Source organism: Molothrus aeneus, chromosome 13 (assembly GCF_037042795.1).
Source record: "Molothrus aeneus isolate 106 chromosome 13, BPBGC_Maene_1.0, whole genome shotgun sequence".
NCBI lineage: Eukaryota > Metazoa > Chordata > Aves > Passeriformes > Icteridae > Molothrus > Molothrus aeneus.
Window position 1 is genome coordinate 19,901,249 of NC_089658.1, and position 21,580 is coordinate 19,922,828.

The window sequence follows — 21,580 nt, forward strand, 5'->3', positions numbered from 1 at the left end:
TGGCTGGAGTAACTGGAGTTGTTTCTCTGGCTGTTGGGTGGAGGTGCCTGCATTTCTGACACTGCCTGAACTCATCCCTCAGCCTTGGCACTGGAACCTCAGCTCCCTGCTGTCTGAAATGCATTTTTGTCACGTGGATCCCAAGGGATTTGGAACTGGAACCTCAGACCCAGCACTGGGTGTGCTGCTGGAGCTACCTGGGCGTCCTGGTTAAAATGTGGGCTGGCCTTTGTTGGGTTTCTGCTGCGGGGCTGGAATGTGAGAGCCAGTTTGATTCCAGTCTCGCCGGGTGCTGAGGGAAGCAGCTGCTCGGGATCTGTCAGCGTTGTCTGTGCTGCCATTGCCATGGCAACGGGAGCCGGCTCCACACAAGCGGCACAAGGATGTCGGAACAGCATTTCAAAACAAACCCGAGCTGGATTGTGCTCAGAGCCCGCGGGGCGCTGCACAGCCCGGCTGCATCTCCTGCTTGGAGAGGTGCTCCAGACCCCTCATCATCTTGGTGGCCTCCTGGACCCTCACCAGTAGCCCCCTTGTCTTTCCTGAGCTGTGGAGCCCAGGATTGAACACAATGCTCCAGGTGTGGCTGCACAAGGGTGAAGTAATCACTTGGACAGAAAGAGGAAAAAAAGAGAAAACATGGAATGCAAGAAAAAGAAAAGGCAGAGAAGGAGGAACATGGAGCAACCCACCTTCAGCACGGGGGCCCAACAGGGATGGTCCTGGTGACGGGCAGGGAAGGGAAAAGCAGCTGAAGCTGTGAGTACAGAATGGTCTCATGTCAACATTTCAGAAGCAGCTCTCTATTTAGGGGTCTCCCCAAGCTGTGCCATGTGATGTGCACTACTTTGGAGAATGTGGGGTTCAGCTGGAACCAGGACACAGCCTTGAGCTGGAGTTCCACGTTTTAAATGCAGAAACTGGGGGGATTTTTTTTTTGGCATTGACACTTGAAGTAATAATAAACTGTCTTAAAAACCCATAACAAAATTGTACAAGCATTGAACTTTATTTAAGAGGTTCACTGAGCTGGCAAGGAGCAAACCTGACCCATTACTTCAGCCCAGCACCAGAGCACAGGGATGAGTCCAATCACCCTCACCAGGGCCATCAACCCGTGTCCACAGGAGCCCTTGGGAGAGCAGGGGGGACAATCCCCTTCATTCCCACCACTGCAGAGCAATGGAATCATCCCCATCAATTCTGAAAGTGAATACAGAATACAGAAAAGGGTCTGACTTACAGCTCTGATGGAGGAAACCAAACCGTGGGATGTGCTGGGTGCTCAGGATCAGGGCAGCGAACTGGACATGAACTGGAGTGGCTAGAGCTGGGATGGACACTCTGGACAGCACAGCAGCACCCACAGCGTGTTTACCTGGGCACAGGCTGGTCCTTCCATCGAGGGGCTGACACAGCTGCTGGACATGTGTCTCACTGACACACTTACCCTCTTTAACACAAAGATTTCCTGCAAGCTGCAAATTACTTATATCACCTTTTAAATCGAGCTATTAGTTGCACAGCTTTTTTGGGATGTATCGAATTATTCAAGTCCTACTACAGATTTACAGCTCTAGCTATGAGATGTGGTCACTGCACAGGAGTTCAGTGGGATGTAGTGCTGGGTCGCAGTGAGGAGGGAGCAGTTACTGAACCATTCAGTTCCCAGTCCCTCTGACATTCCATTCTCACTGCTGTACAAGCCCAGCACTCGGGAGCAGCAGCTCTGCCACACAGGTGGGACTGTAGAAAAGGAGTTCTTGGCTGTACATGGCTTCCACAGTGGCTTTGTTACATCAGGTACAAACTGTACAAGTTCTCTGGGTTCCAAGTGTTCTAAGTGGCAGAAACAGTTCAGCCTGTGTTTATAGACTGGGTTTAAGTGTAGAGATTATTACAGGTAAGGACCAGGCTGAGTAACCAGCTCCATGTGACAGCAAAGATGTGGGTTTAATACAACCTGCAACAGTACAAATATGTACATATGTACAGAGGGGGTCCTCTCCTCCTGCTGCTGAGCACTCTCGGCACTTGATCCTCAGCTTCCCTGGAAGCAAGAAACACTGGAGTGAAACAGGTCCAGTTTTGCAGCACCTCAGGTTCCTGGGTTGAGCTCTCTGTGCCCGGGGCCTACAGGACCCCCTCGCTGAGGCGGGACTTGCTGTAGTCCCCCAGGTCGTTCTGCAGGTCTCGCTCCTCATCATCTGCAATTACAGATTGCAATTAGATCACAACTGAAATGCTCGCATCAGATCTGATGTGGTATCACTGAAAAAATACTGAAGTGCAGTTCCCAGGACATGGTGCTAAAGGGCACAGCCCTGAGCTGGCCAGGGCTGGTGGCAGGATGTGTCCAGCCCAGCTGTGAGTGCTGCAGGGGGATCTCTGGCAGCAGGGCAGCCCCGCCTCACAGACTGCCTGAGTGCAGACACTGCAGACTGTCACACCAGCTGCTGGCTTTGAGACTGCCTAGCAAGCTCTCAAACTCCCCCACTCAAACCCAGCTCCTGCTCCAAGTCCCATGCCCAGAGCTGACACCATTCACAGAGGGTGGGAACCTCAGGGACTAGCACAGGGAAGTCACTGGGACCCCTTCTTCACCAAGGGCCTCCTTCCCTCAAAAAGTGAAAAACCCTAAAACTTCCATTTGCTCCAACTAATAAGCTTTTCCTGCACCTCAGAGCTATTCCTTTCTCTCAGGAAAGACTCTTGTTCACAGCAAAGGAGATCCAAGCTGAGCTCCCCCAGCTCTACCTGGAGCTCTCCACACCGTCACACCCAGCACCCCGGGAGCCAGGCAGGGGCCTGAGGTGCTGCTCCAGCAGCAAAAGGCTGGAGTTCCCCTGCATGACACGGGTTTGTTCCACAAGGAAGTGCCACCACAGCACCTGGATGCCCTGGAGTTACCCCCCCTCCACCATCCAGCCATCACTAACAGACATTTTAGAAGCTGCCACCTTCAAACATCCCCTTGCCCTTCAGCAGGTGCCTGAGGGCAGGAACCAGGCTGGGTGCTGCCCTGCCCCAAGGAACATCCCCCAAATTGGCAATTTCCCCTGGATAATTTCAATCTAAGCCTGCACATTCCTGGAGGCAAGAGAAACCACGTGGAATCCAGTGGCTTTGCAGCACATGCCACAGGCTTTGTTCAGCCTGATGCAGACCCGGGTGATGTTTACCTGACAGCTTTCAGACAGAAATTCTCGTTCCTTTTTTCCCCTCCCTAAACAAATATAACCACCCTCCCTTCAACCCCCCCATTCTGCCCTCTCCTGCCCTGCAGACAAATCAGTATAAAGCCTGAAGCAGCCACTTTTTCTGGAATACTGTCCCTGGAAGCTCCACCAGCCACACTCAAATCACAGCTCAAGCCAACACGACAAGTTATTAAGGAACAACAGAACAAAGCTTGGGAAATGTGGCTTGAGAAAGTAACACATCTGTTCAGACCATCTGCAGGAAGAAGCTTCCAGAAGTCACCCTTTAACCCTAGCTCTTAATCCAGTCTGTCTATACAGAGACAAAGAGGGGTTCATCAGCAGAAGGACCTTCCCCAAGTTCAAATTCCAAGCCACCAGAGCAGGGACCTTGCAGGGACCCCATCTGGAAGGGAAATGATTTGATGGGGTCACTGTCAGTCAGAGCTCTGTTTTTCCAAACACCACTCACACTGCAAGTTACACGAGCCCAGTCTCTGGGGTTTAACATGTTCCCACCACCTAGAGGTGTATCATGCCCACCCTTTCCAAAGAGGCACTGGGGAATGCTGCCCTTGTCAGTGCAGCTGTTCATGGCAGCCCTGCTGCCTGAGCCACCAGCTCCCCCCTGGAGACCCCACAGGCAGGTACTCACACTGATGGAGCAGCACAGAGCTCTGTGGGATGGGGACAGGGACAGAGTGCTGCATCCCTGCCCCTACGGTCTGGCTCTGCTCCCAGGGAACAAGGGACAGGACAAGAGGAAACAGCCTCAGGCTGTGCCAGGGGAGGGTCAGGTTGGATATTGGGAACATTTCTTCACAGCAAGGGCTGTCCAGAGCACCTACACTGAGCGAGGCAGGTGGCACCACCAGCACAGACTCAGCTGCACTCACAACCTCCACAGGAGAAGCCCAGGTCAGGAACTACTGCAGCGAGGAGCTGGGTAGGACTCACTGAGGGCTCAGGGACACACAGGAGACCCTGCACTGCCTGCCCACAGCAGCCCTACACCATCAGGGGCATGGCTCCCATGGCCCCAGCACGGACAGGAAAGTGCCACAGGAAGGGACACCTGCTACTGGACCAGGCTGCTCTGCATGCCCCTGGGCCTGTGAGCTGCCAGCCCAGGGACCACCTGCCAGAGGGGCAGGTGTGACACACAAACCCCTGCAAGTCCTGAGCACAAGGGGCACACAGCAGCCTGCAGCTGGGGCAGCAGGCACTGCAGTCCATTAATAAGTTAATCAATTGCCACAGGTCCTGGTCCATCCTATTCCTTCACTTGTGCATGAGTTTCAAACTGCCAGCCCAGCCCAGCCTGCTGACACTGCACTTAGCTGCATGCTCACACAGTCAGCTGCTTTCTACTGGCTTTGCCCATTCATTTTGCCTAGATGCCAGTTAAATACAGTGCCTGAAAAACCTCCAGCTAAAAAAATTACTAACTTATATAACTTATGAGGGTCAAAATCAGGGGGGCTGTAGGATTTTTGTCCCATTTCCTATTTTTTTCCCCCCCTCTTTATTTCACATTTCCATTTAACTGGAAATACTCTCTATGTTTACCCAACATTCTCACCCTACAGACATGCAGGCCTGTCCCAAATATCCCCCAAGAGCTGGATGGAGAAGGCAGACAAGGCAGGCAGAGGCAAGCAAGGGAGGCGATGCAGGAGCTGCATGCAGGACAGGGAATGGCCATGCACACACAGGTGTTAGGCAGCACTGGATCAGGAGCTCCAAGGTGGGTTAGCAGAACACCACAAGCCTGTTGAATCTGTGTATAATGCACAAAAGTGACACCTGGAATCACCACCTGAGGCCTCACTGCACACCAGCTCCAGGCAGGTGTGACAAGAGCAGGAGTTGAACCACTTCATTCCTCTATTTGACAATTTAGCAATGTCAAGGGCCAAAGCCCTCCCAGCCAGGGGCAGAGCTGGGGGTTTGAGTAAAACCATGTCTGGAATTTAGAGTCTTGCTTTTCCTAGCAGGAGCTATAGACAACTGCAGTAAGGTGCCAAAACCCTCACTCTCAAGACTTGCATTGTTGCTGTCCCACAGAGAGCGAGACCAAATTTCAAGCTTGTTTATCTGTCTGAGCAATTTGTGATCAGCTGAACCAGAGAGGCTTTACACAAATTCAACAAGTAGCTCAGCATGGATTTATCACAATGGGATGGAGGTAAGGCCCAAGCTCACCTTGGACGTCTTCTTCTCCACCATCACCATCCTCTTCCTCATTGTAAGCCAGCTCGGCCTGTTTGTCTGCCTCATACTCACCCACGTTCCCATCATCCCCATTATAATCTGCCAGTTTAGAACCCTGCTGCGGGTCCACAGGGGATTCATTCTCATCAAAGAACCGGCCTGTGGAGTAGGAAAGGAGTGAGTCAGCAGCAGAGAGGAAAGAAACAGGGAGATCCTACACGAGAGCAGATTGCAGGTGGAGGCAGCTGGGGTCTGTGGTAGATCCAGCTGGAGAGAAAGGGGGGAGAAGGGAGGGGCTGGGGCAGGGCTTGAACAAGGCTGGTGGAGCACCTCTGTGCAGGTGACACCTCCATGTCACCCTCGTGACACCTGACTGTCCCACACTCCTCTCTCCACGGGAAGGGCTGAGGGAGCGCCCAAACAGCTCCACCTTGCATTGCCCACAGGCACCAACACAAGAATCCTCAAAAAGCACAAGAGCTCTCACTCTTGGAAGGGTCAGTACCCAATTTGCTGAGGTCTGGCATTTTGCACACCCTGGAGCCAGCCCACGCTGCCCTGGTGCCCTGCAGAGGGTGCCCTGCTGGCACGGGAGGGAGCCCAGCACAGGCCTGCCCTCACTGCTCAGCTTGCAAACTCTAGCTGGCTAGACTCTGCCTCCCTAGCAAGCTGTAACCGTTTCCAAAATGCCCCGAATCCAGTATTTCCATCTCCCAAAAAAAAATTAAGAGTGGTTCTGGAAATACGGAACGAGCAGGCAATCAGCCAGGCACACGGCGAGAGATTACTGGTGTGATGTCAGCTCAGAGCTGGTGTTTAATGGGATACAGGGAGATCTCCTCCAGCACACTGCTGAAGGGAAGCAGCTCTGAGTCTGCAGAGGTCACTGGCCTGGAAGACTCTGTGTAAATGGGAAAAATGGGATTAAAGTGTGATACAATTCTTACACACTGGGCACCAAGGCTGCCAGGGCAGGTGATGATTCCCAGTGCAAGCAACTAATGGAGAAGTAAAACTGGAGAATGATTTCAACATCAGGATTAAAAATGGACAGATGTAGAAGAAAAATTATTCCCTAAAACAATGTGTATATAAAAACCAGGACAGAAGCAGTACCATCCTGCTTCTCTGTATGGGGGAAAAGCAGCAGAATCACACCCAGCAGAGCTCAAACATACTGGAGCACCACTTTCAGGTATTTTCATAAAACAAGCAAGAAAAACACCCACGATCTGTTTAGAAATCCAAAGTTCCATACATTATCCATTGCCTGCTCATGTCTAATGGAGAGATCCTGTTGGTATTTTTGACACTGCATTATATACAAAACCCAGGTAGGACAGTGGGATTTGCACATGTTAAACCCTAACTGAGCCATGGAGGACGAGGGCATGTACCCAACTTCCAGCAAAACCAGCCCGTGGGTAGCCAGAGACACTGTGACAAACAAGCACTGAATGAATTGAAGTTGACAGAAGGAAAGGTTGAAGTTGATGAAGAGATCCCAGGAAATGCAGCAGGCCCACAAAGGCTATGGACTGAGCTCAGGGAGCACAGTCAGTCTGGTGAACCCACCCAGTGCCACTCCTGCCATGGCAGGGACACCTCCCACTGCCCCAGGCTGCTCCAAGCCCCATCCAACCTGGCCTTGGACACTTCCCGAGATCCAGGGGCAGCCACAGCTGCTCTGGGAATGCTATCCCAGCCCCTGTCACCCTAAGAGGGAACAATCCCTTCCCAACATCCCATCCATCCCTGCCCTCTGGCAGTGGGAGCCATTCCCTGTGTCCTGTCCCTCCATCCCTTATCCCAGTCCCTCTCCAGCTCTCCTGGAGCCCCTTTGGGCACTCTAAGCTCTCCCCAGGCTCTTCTCTCCTCCAGGCTGACCAGTCCCACTCTGCACCCTCTGCTTCACAGCCCTCAGTCACCAACACCAGCCAGGCACCTGCCCACGGTGGGAGCTGCAGAGCTGGGCCACAGCTTGGCTCCTCCATACCAGGGGTGAGTGTGTCACCAATGGACCTCTCTAAACAGCCACTGACCATCAGGACAGACCCTTACACAAACCTGGATTAGCTATTTCCTTCCATGATAAGTCTCTCCCTCATTGCAGCATTAAAACCTACAACCAGAGTTATTCCAAAGACAAGAGAATAAGTGGGGACAATTCCTGACTCCCAAGTACCCCCTCAGAGCCTACAATGGAGACATTTCCTTCCCAGCTCCAAATACCCCCCATCATTTAATCTGTGACAAGGAAAGAGAGACAGTCCATTAACAAACCCAACCACTGAAACGAGAAGCTGTCACTGCAGAAGTTTCTTCCAGAAGCTGCTTTGATAAAATAAGGAGCCTTGCAGGATACACAGAGTGGAAGCCAGGCCTGCCCAGGTTCTGTGATAATTTGTAATACACTTGTCCCTGCTCCATCACAAAGTTCTATGAGTGATATTAAAACAACCAAAGTTTTCTCAGTTTTGACTGAATTCCTACAATATTGTCCAAAAAGTGTACTGAAGTCAAGTAATAAAGTGAGTAACTCAGCATCCTGCATGTATCAAAGTTCTGACTTAAACCAATTTATCCATGCAGTAATTTCCAAAAATATCTTAAATTCCAATAAGGAAATAATTTTTTAAAATAGCTGAATGTACATGTGAAAAATAACACATTAAAGCCTATCTTTTACCCAGGAACACATTATATTCCTTCTCAGACTCCCTCTCTGAAGCCACCTTCTGCAATGGTCCCCCTTTTCCAGACAGGTACTTACACAGATAAAAAATGAAGGGATTTTTTTAATATATGGAAGTGTGTGATATTGGCCAACTTACTTTGCTTAATCTTCTGCAAGTCACTAACTCGGCTCTTTGGGATTTTTATCTGGTCTGGCTCAACCTTGTGCTCTTTCTGGGTTTCCACATTTTCTTCAAAATTCAAGTGCTGGAGAGAATTTGGAGGGATCTGCTTGGCAATGTCAGCGTTTCCATCACTGTCACTGGGCAAACCTACAACGTTGAAATGGGAAGTCACACTCAGAACTTTAGCAGGACAGGACTGGAACAAGCCACCTGCAGTGCAGGCATCACCTGATATTCTCTGACCTTAAAGTGACTGGTCAAGCACTGAGTTTATTTTCTTTGGGTTTGTCTCTCTTCTAACTGCAATTCCTCCAAACCCTTTCACTGCAGGACTTTCAAGTTCTCACATCCTAAACCTTCCCCGTGTCACCCTCAAGCGAGCTGTTCCCAGGGACAGGAGGACACTGAGCAGGGGACAGGACCATCTGATTGTGGCTACCAAGAGATCAACAACCAACCCCTGAGGGCGTGGTGCAGCCCTAATTAGTACCCTAAGGGGAACCCTCATTTCAATTACTCTGTCCACTGGAGGAATCTTGAAGCACTTATCTTTGAAACTTCTAACTCTAATTTAGCTATGATTGGTCAAAAGGCTCAGAAATTACTGGTTTGGAGGATACAAGAAGAGATCATACAATAGCAGCCAAGTACCTCAGCCAGGTGAAAACACAGGCTTGGATCCTGCAGAAATTTATCCTTGGTTCTCTTCTTGTTACCAAAATATTGTCCCATCACCTGCTAACAGGAATTTTACCTGGTGCCCGGTTTGGAGCATGGGGCTGTTCGGTTGGAAGATTGCTAACAGACTGATGAGCTTCACTTTTAGGAGCTGAGATAAGTGGCCTCTTTAAAGCTAAAACAGAACACAGGGACAAAAGCATTAATGTGAAACAAACACACGATTCACCTGGTCTTGCTCTAACAATCCTGTAAACTTCTATTTTTTTATAATTTTCTTAATGAAAATATAAAAGGTAAGATTTCAGGAGGGGCATTATCCAAAACATTCCATTTTGAGAATTCAAACCTCTAAGGCACAGTAGAAATGATCTGATTTTACACCCCACTTGAATTTTATTACCACAGAGAGATTTTAAAAGCCTGCACTTGCTGTGAACCACATGGTGTTCACACACAACATCTACATCACCAAGACCCAAATGTGAAAGAATGAAGAGTATTTCTCCTAACCAGTGGGAGTATCTTCAGCTTTAGCAGGGTCATTATCTTCTATTTCAGGCATGCCTGCATCTCCTCCTGGCTTGATTTTCTCTGCAAGACAAGAAAAGGATATTCTGCCTTACTAACCCTTCAGTCTGAACTGTGAATTTCCCTCTTGTGGAAGACTCTAATTTAGAACAATCACTGCAGCTAATCAATATACCTGAGCCAAACAATTCCTCCTTCTGCTTCAGAGAAACGCACAGTCTGGAGGCTGGCAAAGGCTGCAACCCAAGTGGCCCATTCTCTATCACAAATGCCCAAAAAAGGAAATACCTTTGCCATTTGCAACATGTTCTGAAGGCTCCTCATTCTTCACTATGTCTTTAACTTCCACCTCTGCAATAGTCTCAGGTATTGCCTGGTCACCATTGCTGGGGCTGACTGCAGTGTCTTTACTAGACTGAACTTTTTGTGTGGCCTGTTAAAAAAATAAGGAGACAACACTAAACACTTCCCTGGAGATTACAAAATAAACATGCTCAAATTCAAGATTACTTTGGGTCAGCAAAACTGCATTTATGAATTTAGTGATCACCAAAGCAAAGAGCAGAGCACTCTATGCACATAGATGGACCCTGGAAACACAACTGGACAGAAAATGTTCATCACAGCACAGCTGCAGGACATTTCCACTGCCATACACAGGTGTTAAGCACAACAAAACCAGGTTAAGGTAAGCCTTAAGCCTCAGGTCAGAGCCTTGAAACAATTCTAGACTGTAAGAGAAGATGTGACAAACTTGCTCTCAGTCTGCCCTATTATTTGAGATGTTTATAGATGAAGTAAGGAAACAAAATTTTAAGCATCTGTTTGCAGGAAAGAGGCCCAACTTCTACTGGCAGCCTGCTTGACGTAATCACACCCTTGATACCATTCCAGTACCATCACAATTTGCATCACATTAGCACCTCAGGCCTCGGCAGAGCTCAGGCTCCCTCCGCAGTAACCTGGGTAAGGCTGTGAGAGCACAGACCCCACCCTGGAGAGCTGAACAGAGAGATCCACGTTACAGGCAACAACTGAAATCCTCTGCAATGACATCATGGAGCAAGGCTGGAGCACAGCAAAGAATTTGGCCTCAGCTTCCAGCTCAGCCCAGTGGTGAGACAGTAGGCAGATTTCTTACACTAACACCCACTTAGAGCTGCACAGGGGGATACTGAACGCAAAGTTAGGGCAGAAATGTCCCAGGCCTCCACATCTCTGAGGCAAACAGCAGGCTCTGGGCTCTTCTCATTCAACACAAACTTTTTTGGCATTACCTTTTGTTCCCGAGCAATTTGGTCCATTAATTTCTTGATGTTCTCTTCATGCTGCAGTCTCATTTCCTTGATCTGCTGCCCACACTGCAGGCTTGAGGAGAAACACACCGTTAGTTACACTTCATTTGTTGGATCTGCTCTCCCACAAATAAAATAAGGGGGAAAATATGAAGTGGCACAAAAAGCCAAACCTGAGCTATAACCAGAATAGTCTGTCCCAGAAGCCTGGTCCTGGCATGTATATGGAGTGGGAATGGACTGAATACAGTAAGAAAGCAGAGCTGGAAAAAAGTAGGCACAGAGCCGAGAAAACAGTAAAATAAAGGGAATGGCCTTGAATATACTTCCTCCAGAAGCTGGAATGCAACCAAAAGGTCAAGCTGCACAGTTAATCTGTCCACAAATATTAATTCCGCTGGGAAAGCAACGTGTCTCTCCTGGCTGTCAACAGAGAAGGTGCACGAGTGCCACTATCAGTTACTGCTCCCAACTCAAATAACACCATCTGAATACACAGCCAGCTGCCCCAACTTCCCCAGCAAGCCACAACATCAGCCCAATCACCAAAACTCCCATGTCCCACAAACTCTCAGCATAGCACAGAACTTTATGTGTGTAAAAGTTTCAAACACTTTCTCAAGAGTTAAGTCTTCCTTACTTTTCAAAGCAGGAGTATTTGTTCTCCCCGTTTCTCTATCATCAACTGAAAGGGCTGAAGTCAACTTAAAATTTTAATCTACGCAAGGTGCATTCAGCTTCAGCTGAAACAAATGAAACTACACTGCTAGAAAGGCAGCAATTAACAACGCTGGTGACACAGGACTTGTCCTTTAGACTCCTTCATGTGTTAATGAACCAAATCTCCATGTTATAAAAAATACATTGACTTAAAAATGCGGAACGATTCCACTAAGTCAAGATTCTCCTTAGCTCCTATCTCAGGCTGGGGAAAGGACTACATCACAAAGAACTTGAAAGTCAAACAGTCAGCTCAGTCATGTCTGATGATTAGCAGACACAAGATTAATTAGCACTTTTTAGTAAAAGCAGGTGCCCCTCACGCACACCAGCCTGCAGCTCCCAACACTCCTGAGGACATACCTGTCATACTCCAGCCTCCTTGTCAGGTAGGTGTTGTTCTTCTTGTACTCGTGCAGCTGATCTTCCTGGCGGATGAACTCCTGCCGTAACTCCGCCAGTTGCTCTGGGCCAAAAGAGCAAAACCAGCATGAATACAGAAAGATAAGAAAAAATGCCCTGTGGCAGATAGCAGTTCCAATATTGCTAAGTAAGTAAGAAATTGCTCAAGTTTCATGTCTAGACATACTTCAAAGATTCTTAAACCAATTTGAAGAAGATGCCACTTTACTCATGTATGCCAGATGGCAGCATGAATTAGAGACAAATTCTTCTGATACTATGCCAATCTCCCTAAGTGTTTCTGCACCTTTGCATTCAGAAACCTTGCACAACACTATTTCCCTTATCTGCTGGAAATGTCCATAATTTCCTGAATGGCTCTGTCACTCTGAGTAACACAGAAGTGCTGCCAAGTTGCTCCAGGCAGGATGCTCAAACACTGTTTGTGGCAGTGAGTGTACAAAAGGAGGCACCTTTCTGCTACCTGTAAAGCCAACACGAATTTCCTGTCTTCACAACTGCTCTAGAAGTTCTCCCTGCTCCTCAGGCTACGAATAATGAAGCTCCCTACTATTTTAAGCTGCAGCTACATGGATACAGGCAGAGCCCATGTGTGTTGTGTGCAGGCATGTTCAGATGTGATCACGTTCTGGCTCACTCTGAAGTGCTCTGAATACAGCAACACCCCAGGCATTATAATCATGTCTGTACAGAACTGCAGAGATGTGTCCTGGACCTTTTCTAACCTAGCATAACCATCACAGTGTTTCTGATCAAACTCTGCTAAACTGCATGTTTGGCCATGAAAATGGTTCTACTGTCTTGTAACTCAGCAGTGCCAGAACACACATCCTTTCTGCAGCAAGGTGAGAGCCAGCTCTGTACTTACCTACACCAGGTAACAAACACAATGAGATTTCACATTATGAGAAATGTGAAATTACGAGTTCCAGCATCACCAGATCCTTCATTTATACTGCATTCTGCAGCACCTGGGCAGTTAAAATGCACAACTTCAGCCTGCCAAATGAGTTTGGCCATGAATCCCTCACCCTTTAGCCGATGTATGTCTGCCATCTGATACGAGATGTTGTTCTGCAGCTTCATCTGGAAGAAAGAAAAGGATTAATAAATACATGTGACCAGCAGGCTGGGAAGGGTTTGGGCTGGGAAGACTCAGGTGTGTCTGTTTGCTTGGTGAAGCAACGTATGGACAGGATTATCAGAGTGACGTGCACAAAGTTCCTGTAAATCCAAGAAATGTGTATTTAGTGAGTGTAAGTGACATCACCAAACTAAACACTGTGTTCAGGCTTTGCTAACAAAGGCTTAAATTTTAATTCCAGAACATATTTATATCAAAAAAAACAGATTGTCTCAACTAAAATAAACATGCTGCATCCTGATATTGCAAGAGGGACAGTAAACAGCCAATGTCAAAGCACAGGTGGATAAAAATAAATACAGCATCAACAGCAAAACCAATTGTTACCTAAGATATATGATATAATAGAATTGTTATATTTAAATAGCTCTTTTATATGCTGCTATCTAACATCCTAACACATTTTATTTTGAGAGAGAATCTCACACCAGTAAACAACAACAGCTTTTAATTTGGCATTTTTAGTAAGGAAAAAAATAGTTACAATAAGTAAGAAATACACGTACACACAGCCCTGAAGTAAAGATGCTTTGTTTTGTCATTACATAAAGACAAAACCCAGCAGGAACGAAGAGAAAGATTAAAGTGTGGAATATTCTGAAAAAGCAGGTAAAAATCCCTGCCTGCCCTCAGGCATCTCGGGTTTTTCTAGCAATTTCACAGTGGTACAAAGGGTAACTGCAGGAAGGTGCTGAGCAGGGCTGTCACGCGTGGGTGACAAGGTCAGCATCACCTCTGGGAACAGCACACTGCAGTGCCAGCACAGCCCCTTGGCCAGGACATGGTGGGACAGACATGGGGACACAGCAGGACACAGGGCCTGTTTCAGTTCCCCCCTCAGTCCCTGAAGTGTCTGTGTCAGTCACCTCCGTTTCCTGTCAAAACACCCCAAAACACACCTGCCCTGTCTTCAGCACTTCCTCCCTGCACCTGAGCCTTCCCTTTTATCAAATTCTTCATTCTTTAAATGCATCTCCCATTGTGGTTTTGTTGTCACAAAAGCACTCTGAGCAGGCTGATGCCTTTGTCCTGTGTGGGTGCCCTCCAGCCATGCAGGAACTGCAGCGATGGTGCTCTCCTGCAGCACAGTGTACACGGAACATCCCACAGCTCTGGGCACACAGCAGAGCCTCCAAGGGCAGCTGAGCTTTTGTGCCAGCCTGCAGGATCCTGGCTGACCCTGCCTCACCCCTGGAGCACAGACAAATCCTGACCCACGCCAAAAACAAGAGCCAAGGGGGTTCTAGGGCCTGGAGGGGCACCACCACAGCTCCCGCCTACGACAGGACACAGCACTGCTTCACCCAAGGCTTTTCCCAAAAAAAGAAAGCAAGCAGAACTGGACAATTCTAGGGACAGAGCAGAAAAAACCAGTAAATAAACAAAATGGCCTTGAACATATTTCCTCCAAACCCTGGAACATAAGTGAAAAGTCCAGCTCCACAGTTAATCTGTCAGCATTTATTAATTCCACCAGGAATGTGATCTTTAGGTAACCTGAGCCCTCTGACCACAGTGCAGACGGACAAAATTACTGCCCAAAAGGACACTGAAGGAGCCTCCTGGCATGTCAGAGCCACGTCTGTCTCATGCTCTGCCCACCGAGGCACTCAAGGCCCCCTTACAGGATGCACAACAGAACATCTCATCAGCGCCAGCCTGGGTAGCACTTGTAGAGCTTCACTTCAAATGCACAACTGGCCCTGCAGTGGGGACACGCAGGGAAGCAGAACACACGAGTCACCACCAGGCCTCTCCATCCACTGGGCACCCACTGTGCCAGCTCCCCCTCCAACAGGGGGCAGGGGAGCAGCTACACCCAGTGATTTGTTGTGTGAATGAACAAGGATCTCCCCCTCTTGCAAAACTACAGGCAATAATCACATTTTCCTGTATTCCACTCTAATGCAGCTGTTTCCCAGAACCCAATAAATCTGTGAACAAAGGAGATCCTGGGAAGTAGCAGGGTCTATTTTCAGAGCAGAATCCCTCACACACAAACCCTTCCCACTGGCTCTTGCTTATCCCATAACCATGTGCCTGGCTGGGGGAGGGCTGCTGTCTGTGAGCAGGAGCTGCATGGGAATGTGCAGCACTTTTATCACACAATCTTTCCTTTTGGTGATTTTGAGTTTCAGAGAGAAGTGACAGAATTTATATCCAAACCAGCTCAGCTGACAGCAAATGTCCCTCATCTGAAGGACAGAAAAGGAGGAAGCTTTTTTATGATTCATGGGATCTGTTCCACCTACACATGCAAAACCCACAATCCATGAGCCGTGGCGCAGGTCCAGCTCTTCCTTGGCCCCATCCTCCTTTGGTCTAGACCTGTTTGTATTGCTGAGCTGTCAGGGGCTCCTCGGGGCCTTTCCAAGCACTTGGGATGGAGAAAATAAACCCTCTGCAGCCCAGTGAGCCCTGCACAGGAAAAAAACCCACCAGAAATCCTATGCATGGTCATGTGGCAACCCTCCAGTGAATCCTGAGTTGTGAATCTTGCGGTGTAACAACTCCACATTGCTGCTGTCAAGCTACAGCTTTGCAAACTGGAGAGTTACCAAGTTTTGGCAACAAAGAGCAGACCCAGCTGCTGCTGGGGATGTTTGACTAAACAGCTCATCCCAAGCATTTCTGGGCAGCAGGTAAGGGCAGGGCAGTGCTGCACAGCTGGCAGGGCCAGCAGCAGGCAGGGAATGAGAGGTGCTCCATGCACTAGGCGCCTGCCACCTGGAAGCTCTCCACCACGCACTGCTGCCAGTCCCAAGGCAGCATGCTCACAGCAAATGGATGTGCTAAGCTATGGAAAAACCCCAAACCCACCAGCGTGCTGCCAAAAGCCCATGGAATGCCCAGGGAGCTGGTGCTACCTGAGCACGCACTTCAAGAGAGACCTCCTTGCTTGTTCCAGGTCCAACAGACCCTCAGGAGCTCACCACAGGAGGGGAGAATTCCCAAGAATTCATGTTTTCCCGTTTCTTTTTAAACACAAGACACTGGGTCACACTCCCATATTTGCTCCCAAAAGCAAACAACACCCTGGTGCAGTGTGATGGGCTCGTTCCACAAGCAGGGGACAGAGGGGAGAGCCAGGGGTTTGGCCTTGACTCCAGAAATCCCTGAGCCAAGAGCAGGCTGCTGCAGAAACTGGAGTTGCCTCAGCACTGGGAAAGGCACTTGATTTATGTGACCACAAGGCAAAGAACCTCAGCTGAGGACAAAGGAGCACAAAGCACAACTGACACTGAGACTCTTCAAATGAGTTTTCCTTAAAATGAGCCTGAATTTGTTGTGATCACTTGATACCAATGCTGGGGTTTTATTTCAACTCCTGCATTTCACAAACGGACTAAGATCACAGGTAATGAGCAGTTGGGTCAGACAGACTTGCCAAATTCTATTTTGAGAGGAAAAACATTATTATTCAAGACTTTTGTGGTCAGACACTTTATATCTACTACTGTTTCCTTGTGACAAACTTTCATTCTCTAAAACAAAGCTTTACTCTCTACTCTCACAGAAGCAGTAGTCCTCAAAAAAAAAAGTCATTTAAAGGGTTTTAGGAAAAAATAAACATTGTTGCCACTGAGAAAAGACAGTGGCTTACATGGGAGGAAAAAAGGCCAATGACTGGTTTGTGATAAAATCCTGCTCTTCTGGCCTCTTAGGGCACTCTGAACATTTTGAACAACAGAGAGAGGATGCTCAAAAGCTACGAGCTCACACGGCCTTACCCGGCAGCTTCTGGAACAAAGGAGGAAGACTCCCGGCACACGCTGCAGGCAATTAACAGTAAATTTGATTTGGCAGGTTTACGGGGCAGGTTCCTCTGGCTGCCCTCTGGCTCTGCCCTGTGCAGTGTCACACTCAGACCGTCCAAAGCCCAGGCAGATGTCAGGGAGCAGCAGAGGGTGGGCAGGCAGGGGCAGCCAGCAGCAGCTGCTCATGGCTTGTGGTCATGGCTTGTGGCCAGTGCTGCACTGCCCAGCTCAGACCTGCACCTCCTGCCCCGGCGCCCTACAGGATCACAGAATTCCAAAATAATAATAATAATAATACCAATTCCTTGCATTAAAGCACCCCTTGTCGTGCAGCCCAGTAACTGATCCCAGAATCCCTGAGGCTGGAAAGGCCCTCCCAGACCATCCAGCCCAACTTGTGCCCGATCCCCACCTTGTCACTGCCCAGAGCACATCCAGGAATTCCCTGCACACCTCCAGGGATGGGGACTCCAAACCTCCCTGGGCAGTTCCAGTGCCTGACCATTCCTTCCAGGAAGAAATCCTTCCTGAACTGTGCCTGACAGCTTACCTGAATCCTGCCAGGGCAGTTTTACACCCACAGGCAGAGACACTAACACACCAAACAAGCTGACTGCCCTTTTGCAGACAGAAGGGAAAGTATCTTGGCTAAACCCCAACTGCTTTGGAATCACTGAATCACTGAGGCTGGAAAACACCTTTAAGATCATGGAGTCCATGTCATATCCAACCGGAATTTTCATTGCAATCTAAGGAAAAATAAAAATTAAAAATATGCTTGCTGAACAGCCAAAGGGCTTAGTTTTAATGGTTCAGTAGGAAACATTAATACAAACTTAATCAGTTTGAGGGAGTCTAACTCTTGAGTGCGATGTGTACATATTTGGCTTTTTCTGTGACAACTCAATGCATTTTCTGAGGCTGTTCATCCAATGTGCAATAAGAAAGGGCCAGAAAAACAAACCTAGCCAGCAATAACCCTGGAGAGTGTGGCATTTCCATAAATCCCACTGTGAGAACAGTGTTCAATGAGCAGAGAGGTGACCTGCATGCAAATACACCCCACACGCCCCCTGAGCAGGACTTGTGTGCTGAGCCCCGTGAACTTCCCTGCTCAGGACGGTTATGAAAGCACAACAGTGAAAGTTGAACCATTCACTCATCTTCCACAACAAAAGAAATCCCCAGGCCACCCCCACTGAACGGGCCAGCTGAATTTTCAATGAGCTTGGCTTCTCCAAGCCAAGGAAAATGACACGTTAGTCAGCAGCAGGCTTGTTTGGTTTTTTTTTTTTCTCAAGTACACGCTGGCAGCATAAAAATCAGAGTGTGCTGTACCAGGCATTCCAAGAGGCAAGCTCAGGGTGCTACTGAACACCAGACTGATTTCATTTCCCTTGAAACTGTATGTAGTTTTTGCGTCTGGTTTCTTGAATGATCACAAAAGATCAAATATTCTCTGCAGAGACAGAAAGCTAAAAAAAACAATAAGTAAATTTGAAACAGCCATCTGGAAACGAGCGATCTCTCGGGATTTTCATTGTTCACAGGACATCTCAGCTCTTTTGGGGGACGTTTTCATTAAACAGAGAGCGCTGCAGCTGTCCCAGCAGCACCAAACCTGAGCCTCGGGGCTCGGGTCACTGCCGGGCTGCAGAGGCTGCGGGGACACCTGGGCAAGCGAGGACCGACAGTGCCCCGGGCTGAGCCGCCCCGCAGGGCACCGGGACCCCTCGCCGCCCCCTGCCCTTACCTTGCCGTCCTCGCACCGCTTCACCTGGCCGTCCCTGGCCTGCAGCTGGCTGCTCAGGTGGCTGTAGTCTGCCTCCTTCTGCTCCAGCCGCTTCCTGTGCGAGTCCACCTTGCCCAGCAGGTCCGAGTTGCGCCGCTCCAGGCGGCCCCGCGCCACCTCGGTGCGCTGGGCCTGGCTCTGCAGCTCGGCCAGCTCCTCCCGCAGCAGGGCCTGCCGCGACGCCGCGTTCCAGCAGTGGAAGGCGAGCACGGCGATCACGGCCAGCAGCACCACGAGCACCAGCGAGGGCAGGCGGCCGCCCCGGCGGTTCGCCCCGAACCCCACCATGGGGGAGGCCGCGGGCGGGGGCTTCAGGCGAAGCGGGGAAGGCGCTCAGGGGGCCTGAGCGTGCGGGGGATGTGAGGGGAAGGGGATACCCTGAGGGGGGAAGAGGGAATGACCGGGGCGAACTGGGGGGTCCGCGGGGAGGGGGGTGAGGTGGGGGGGGTGAAGAAGGGAAGAGGCCCTGAGGGCAGCGGGCTCGGGGAGCTGGGAGAGAAGGGCGGGAGGGAAGAGCCCGAGGGGAGCGGGCGGTGGCCGGCAGGGCTGCGCCGGTGCCGGTACAGCCGAGCCGCCGCCGCCGCCGGGCCGTGCGGGACCGACCGGCCGAGCCGCCACCGCGGCGCCCCGCCCGCCGCCCGCCCCTTGCGGCTCTCGCGAGAGGAGCCCGCGGAGCGCTCGCGAGAGCCGGGCCCCGCCTGCCCTGAGGCGGCGTGTGCCAGGCGGCACGGGTGGGAGGGCGGCATGGCAGGGGCGTGCTAAAGGGCATTAAAAACCTGCCCGTGTCACACCGTGCCGTGCGTGGGGAAACGCTAAAGGGCATTAAAAACCTGCCCGTGTCACACCGTGCCGTGCGTGGGGAAACGCTAAAGGACGTTAAAAACCTGCCCGTGTCACACTGTGCCGTGCGCGGGGAAACGCTAAAGGACGTTAAAAACCTGCCCGTGTCACACCGTGCCGTGCGCGGGGAAACGCTTCAGTCACAGCCCCAGTGTCCAAGCCGGCCTTGGGCACTGCCAGCGATCCAGGGGCAGCCTCAGCTGCTCTGGGCACCCTGTGCCAGGGCCTGCCCACCCTCCCCGGGAACAATCCCTGCCCAGAGTCCCATCCATCCCTGCCCTCCGGCAGTGGGAAGCCTTTCCGTCTTGTCCTGTCCCTCCATCCCTTGTCCCCAGTCCCTCTCCAGCTCTCCTGGAGCCCCTTTAGGCCCTGGAAGGGCTCTGAGGATTCATTCCCTGGATCTTTCCCTTCTCCAGGTGAGCATCCCCAGCTCTCCCGGCCTGGCTCCAGGGCAGGGCACACTGCGGCAGGAACGTCTCGGGCTTCTCAGCCCCACATGAGAGGCATTTCCTGAGGATGGAGGCGTGTCCTCACTCCACCCCGAGTGGACCATTTGTTTTATTAGAAACACTGAGATAACGCATGTACTTCGGGGCAGATTCTCACACCCCCTTAGTATCACAGTGCCGCTGAGTTTTCACAAGGGAAAATGGGACGACAGAGCTGGGCTGGAACATAGACCTTGAAATATACAGGGCAGGAGATCTTCCTCCTTTTAAGCGCCTTTATCAAAAATCACCTCGAGTGGGGAGAACCGAGGGGTTGCTCTCACACCGCCGCTGCTTGCAGGAATGGCATGGAGAAAGAACAAACGCGCAGTTTTGATCGCTGCTCTGTAGGCAAGCGACAGGTTACGCTCCTCTCCCCAGCAAAATTGCCCTGTTGCGCTTCGACTTTCGAGCTCCTGTCTCCAGCCAACATCTTTGAGGTTAGGGTGAGGAGTAAAAAGGGTCTTAGTGGATAGTGGATTCTGTTCCTCACCTCTGGACATCATTTTAATCTCTCAATTTCGTGTTGGCTCATTGCTTTTAGGGTTTTTTTGCTAGGTTTGGTGAGGGGCTTCTTCATTTGCATGCCAGCCCCGATGTCCCCTCCTCTTCACCGTCTGGGTGCCATCCTCCCGGAAGCGGCAGGGTGCCACTCGACAAAAAAGGGGAATTCCCAACCATCAACAACAGGTGATTACAACAACAAACAGTCAGAACTCCACCCTGGCAGCAACTGGCCCAACCTGTGAACTCTGCAACCTTTTAAATAAACGGGCAGCTTTTCTACTCATAACAGAACCAGCTCTGGCCGTGGCTGCAGCCCCTGCCTCGGTGTGAGGAGAGAAAGTTCCCAGCAAAGTCAGGGCTCCATGTGATGGGAGAGAGATCCCAGCAAAGTCCGGGTTTGATGTGAGGGGACAGAGATCTCAGCAAAGTCAGGTGTGCAGGTGTTCACCCACACAGAGGCTTTGGGCTTGGCTTTGCTCCCTGCGATGGGATTTAGTAACAGTTCTGCTGCGCTGCTATGACCGAGCACCTCGGGCAGCAGAGGGTCACAGTGAGCTGCTGGGCACAGTCCAGCACCTTCAGCTGCAAATGGTGTGGGGACCATGTGGGAGAAACAGAAGGGGATCGGTTTTCTTCCTAAGAGGAGCTAAAAGAACAATATTTGAGAAATAAAGTATAAAATACCTTCCTGAGATACAGCATACATTGTGCAGAATTGTCAGCCGTGACAATGGTGTCACAGCTTTCTCCTTCCCACCCAATTCCATACTTTACATACCAATATTTGCACTTTAGCAATTTAATTGCTGCTACGCTGATGGCCCATTAATTTGCCAGCCTACTCTCTGCAGATGGCAGTGCAGATTCACATTCCAAATCCAGCGCTGCAAATTTTCCTTCCTTGTGAAGCTGGATGGTTCCAGGGTTTAAGTCTGCCCTGTTCAGCTTATTCCTTCTGGCTGCACTTACTCTGTGCCAGCCTGACCACTGTAAGCCAGGAAATGTTTGTCTAAATAATGGAAATACAATATAAATGTGACAGATTTGAGCTCACAACTATACCCGGGTTTATTTTATTTAATCTAGACCTGGGTTTCGCACACTTTGGTTTTGTACTAACCTGTAAGAG

At 50.0% G+C, this 21,580-nt stretch overlaps 1 protein-coding gene across 2 annotated transcripts; it reads right to left on the reverse strand.

Annotated features, from left to right (window-relative positions):
- Positions 1-990: 990 nt before the first annotated feature.
- Positions 991-19,021, reverse strand: GOLM2 (golgi membrane protein 2). 2 transcript variants are annotated; one of them, XM_066558739.1, is made up of 10 exons: positions 18,578-19,015; positions 12,954-13,008; positions 11,863-11,965; positions 10,762-10,852; positions 9,773-9,917; positions 9,467-9,547; positions 9,030-9,128; positions 8,249-8,422; positions 5,406-5,573; positions 991-2,207 (listed from the first exon to the last, which is right to left on the reverse strand). In XM_066558739.1, the coding sequence occupies exons 1-10, from the start codon at positions 18,902-18,904 to the stop codon at positions 2,134-2,136; spliced, it is 1,317 nt and encodes a 438-aa protein (XP_066414836.1). In that variant the 5' UTR covers positions 18,905-19,015; the 3' UTR covers positions 991-2,133. The 2 variants fall into 2 exon arrangements, with proteins under 2 accessions (XP_066414836.1, XP_066414837.1); XM_066558740.1 differs by lacking the exon at positions 5,406-5,573 and having other exon boundaries at positions 18,578-19,021.
- Positions 19,022-21,580: the final 2,559 nt, after the last annotated feature.

Excerpts from the sequence above, each read along its gene's own strand:
- GOLM2 (XM_066558739.1), bottom strand. The coding sequence starts at position 18,904 with ATGGTGGGGTTCGGGGCGAACCGCCGGGGCGGCCGCCTGCCCTCGCTG. Across the intron at positions 13,009-18,577 it reads AGCGGTGCGAGGACGGCAAG|ATGAAGCTGCAGAACAACAT; the intron begins GTAAGGGCAGGG and ends TCTTTCTTCCAG. Across the intron at positions 11,966-12,953 it reads AGACATACATCGGCTAAAGG|AGCAACTGGCGGAGTTACGG; the intron begins GTGAGGGATTCA and ends CTTTTGGCCCAG.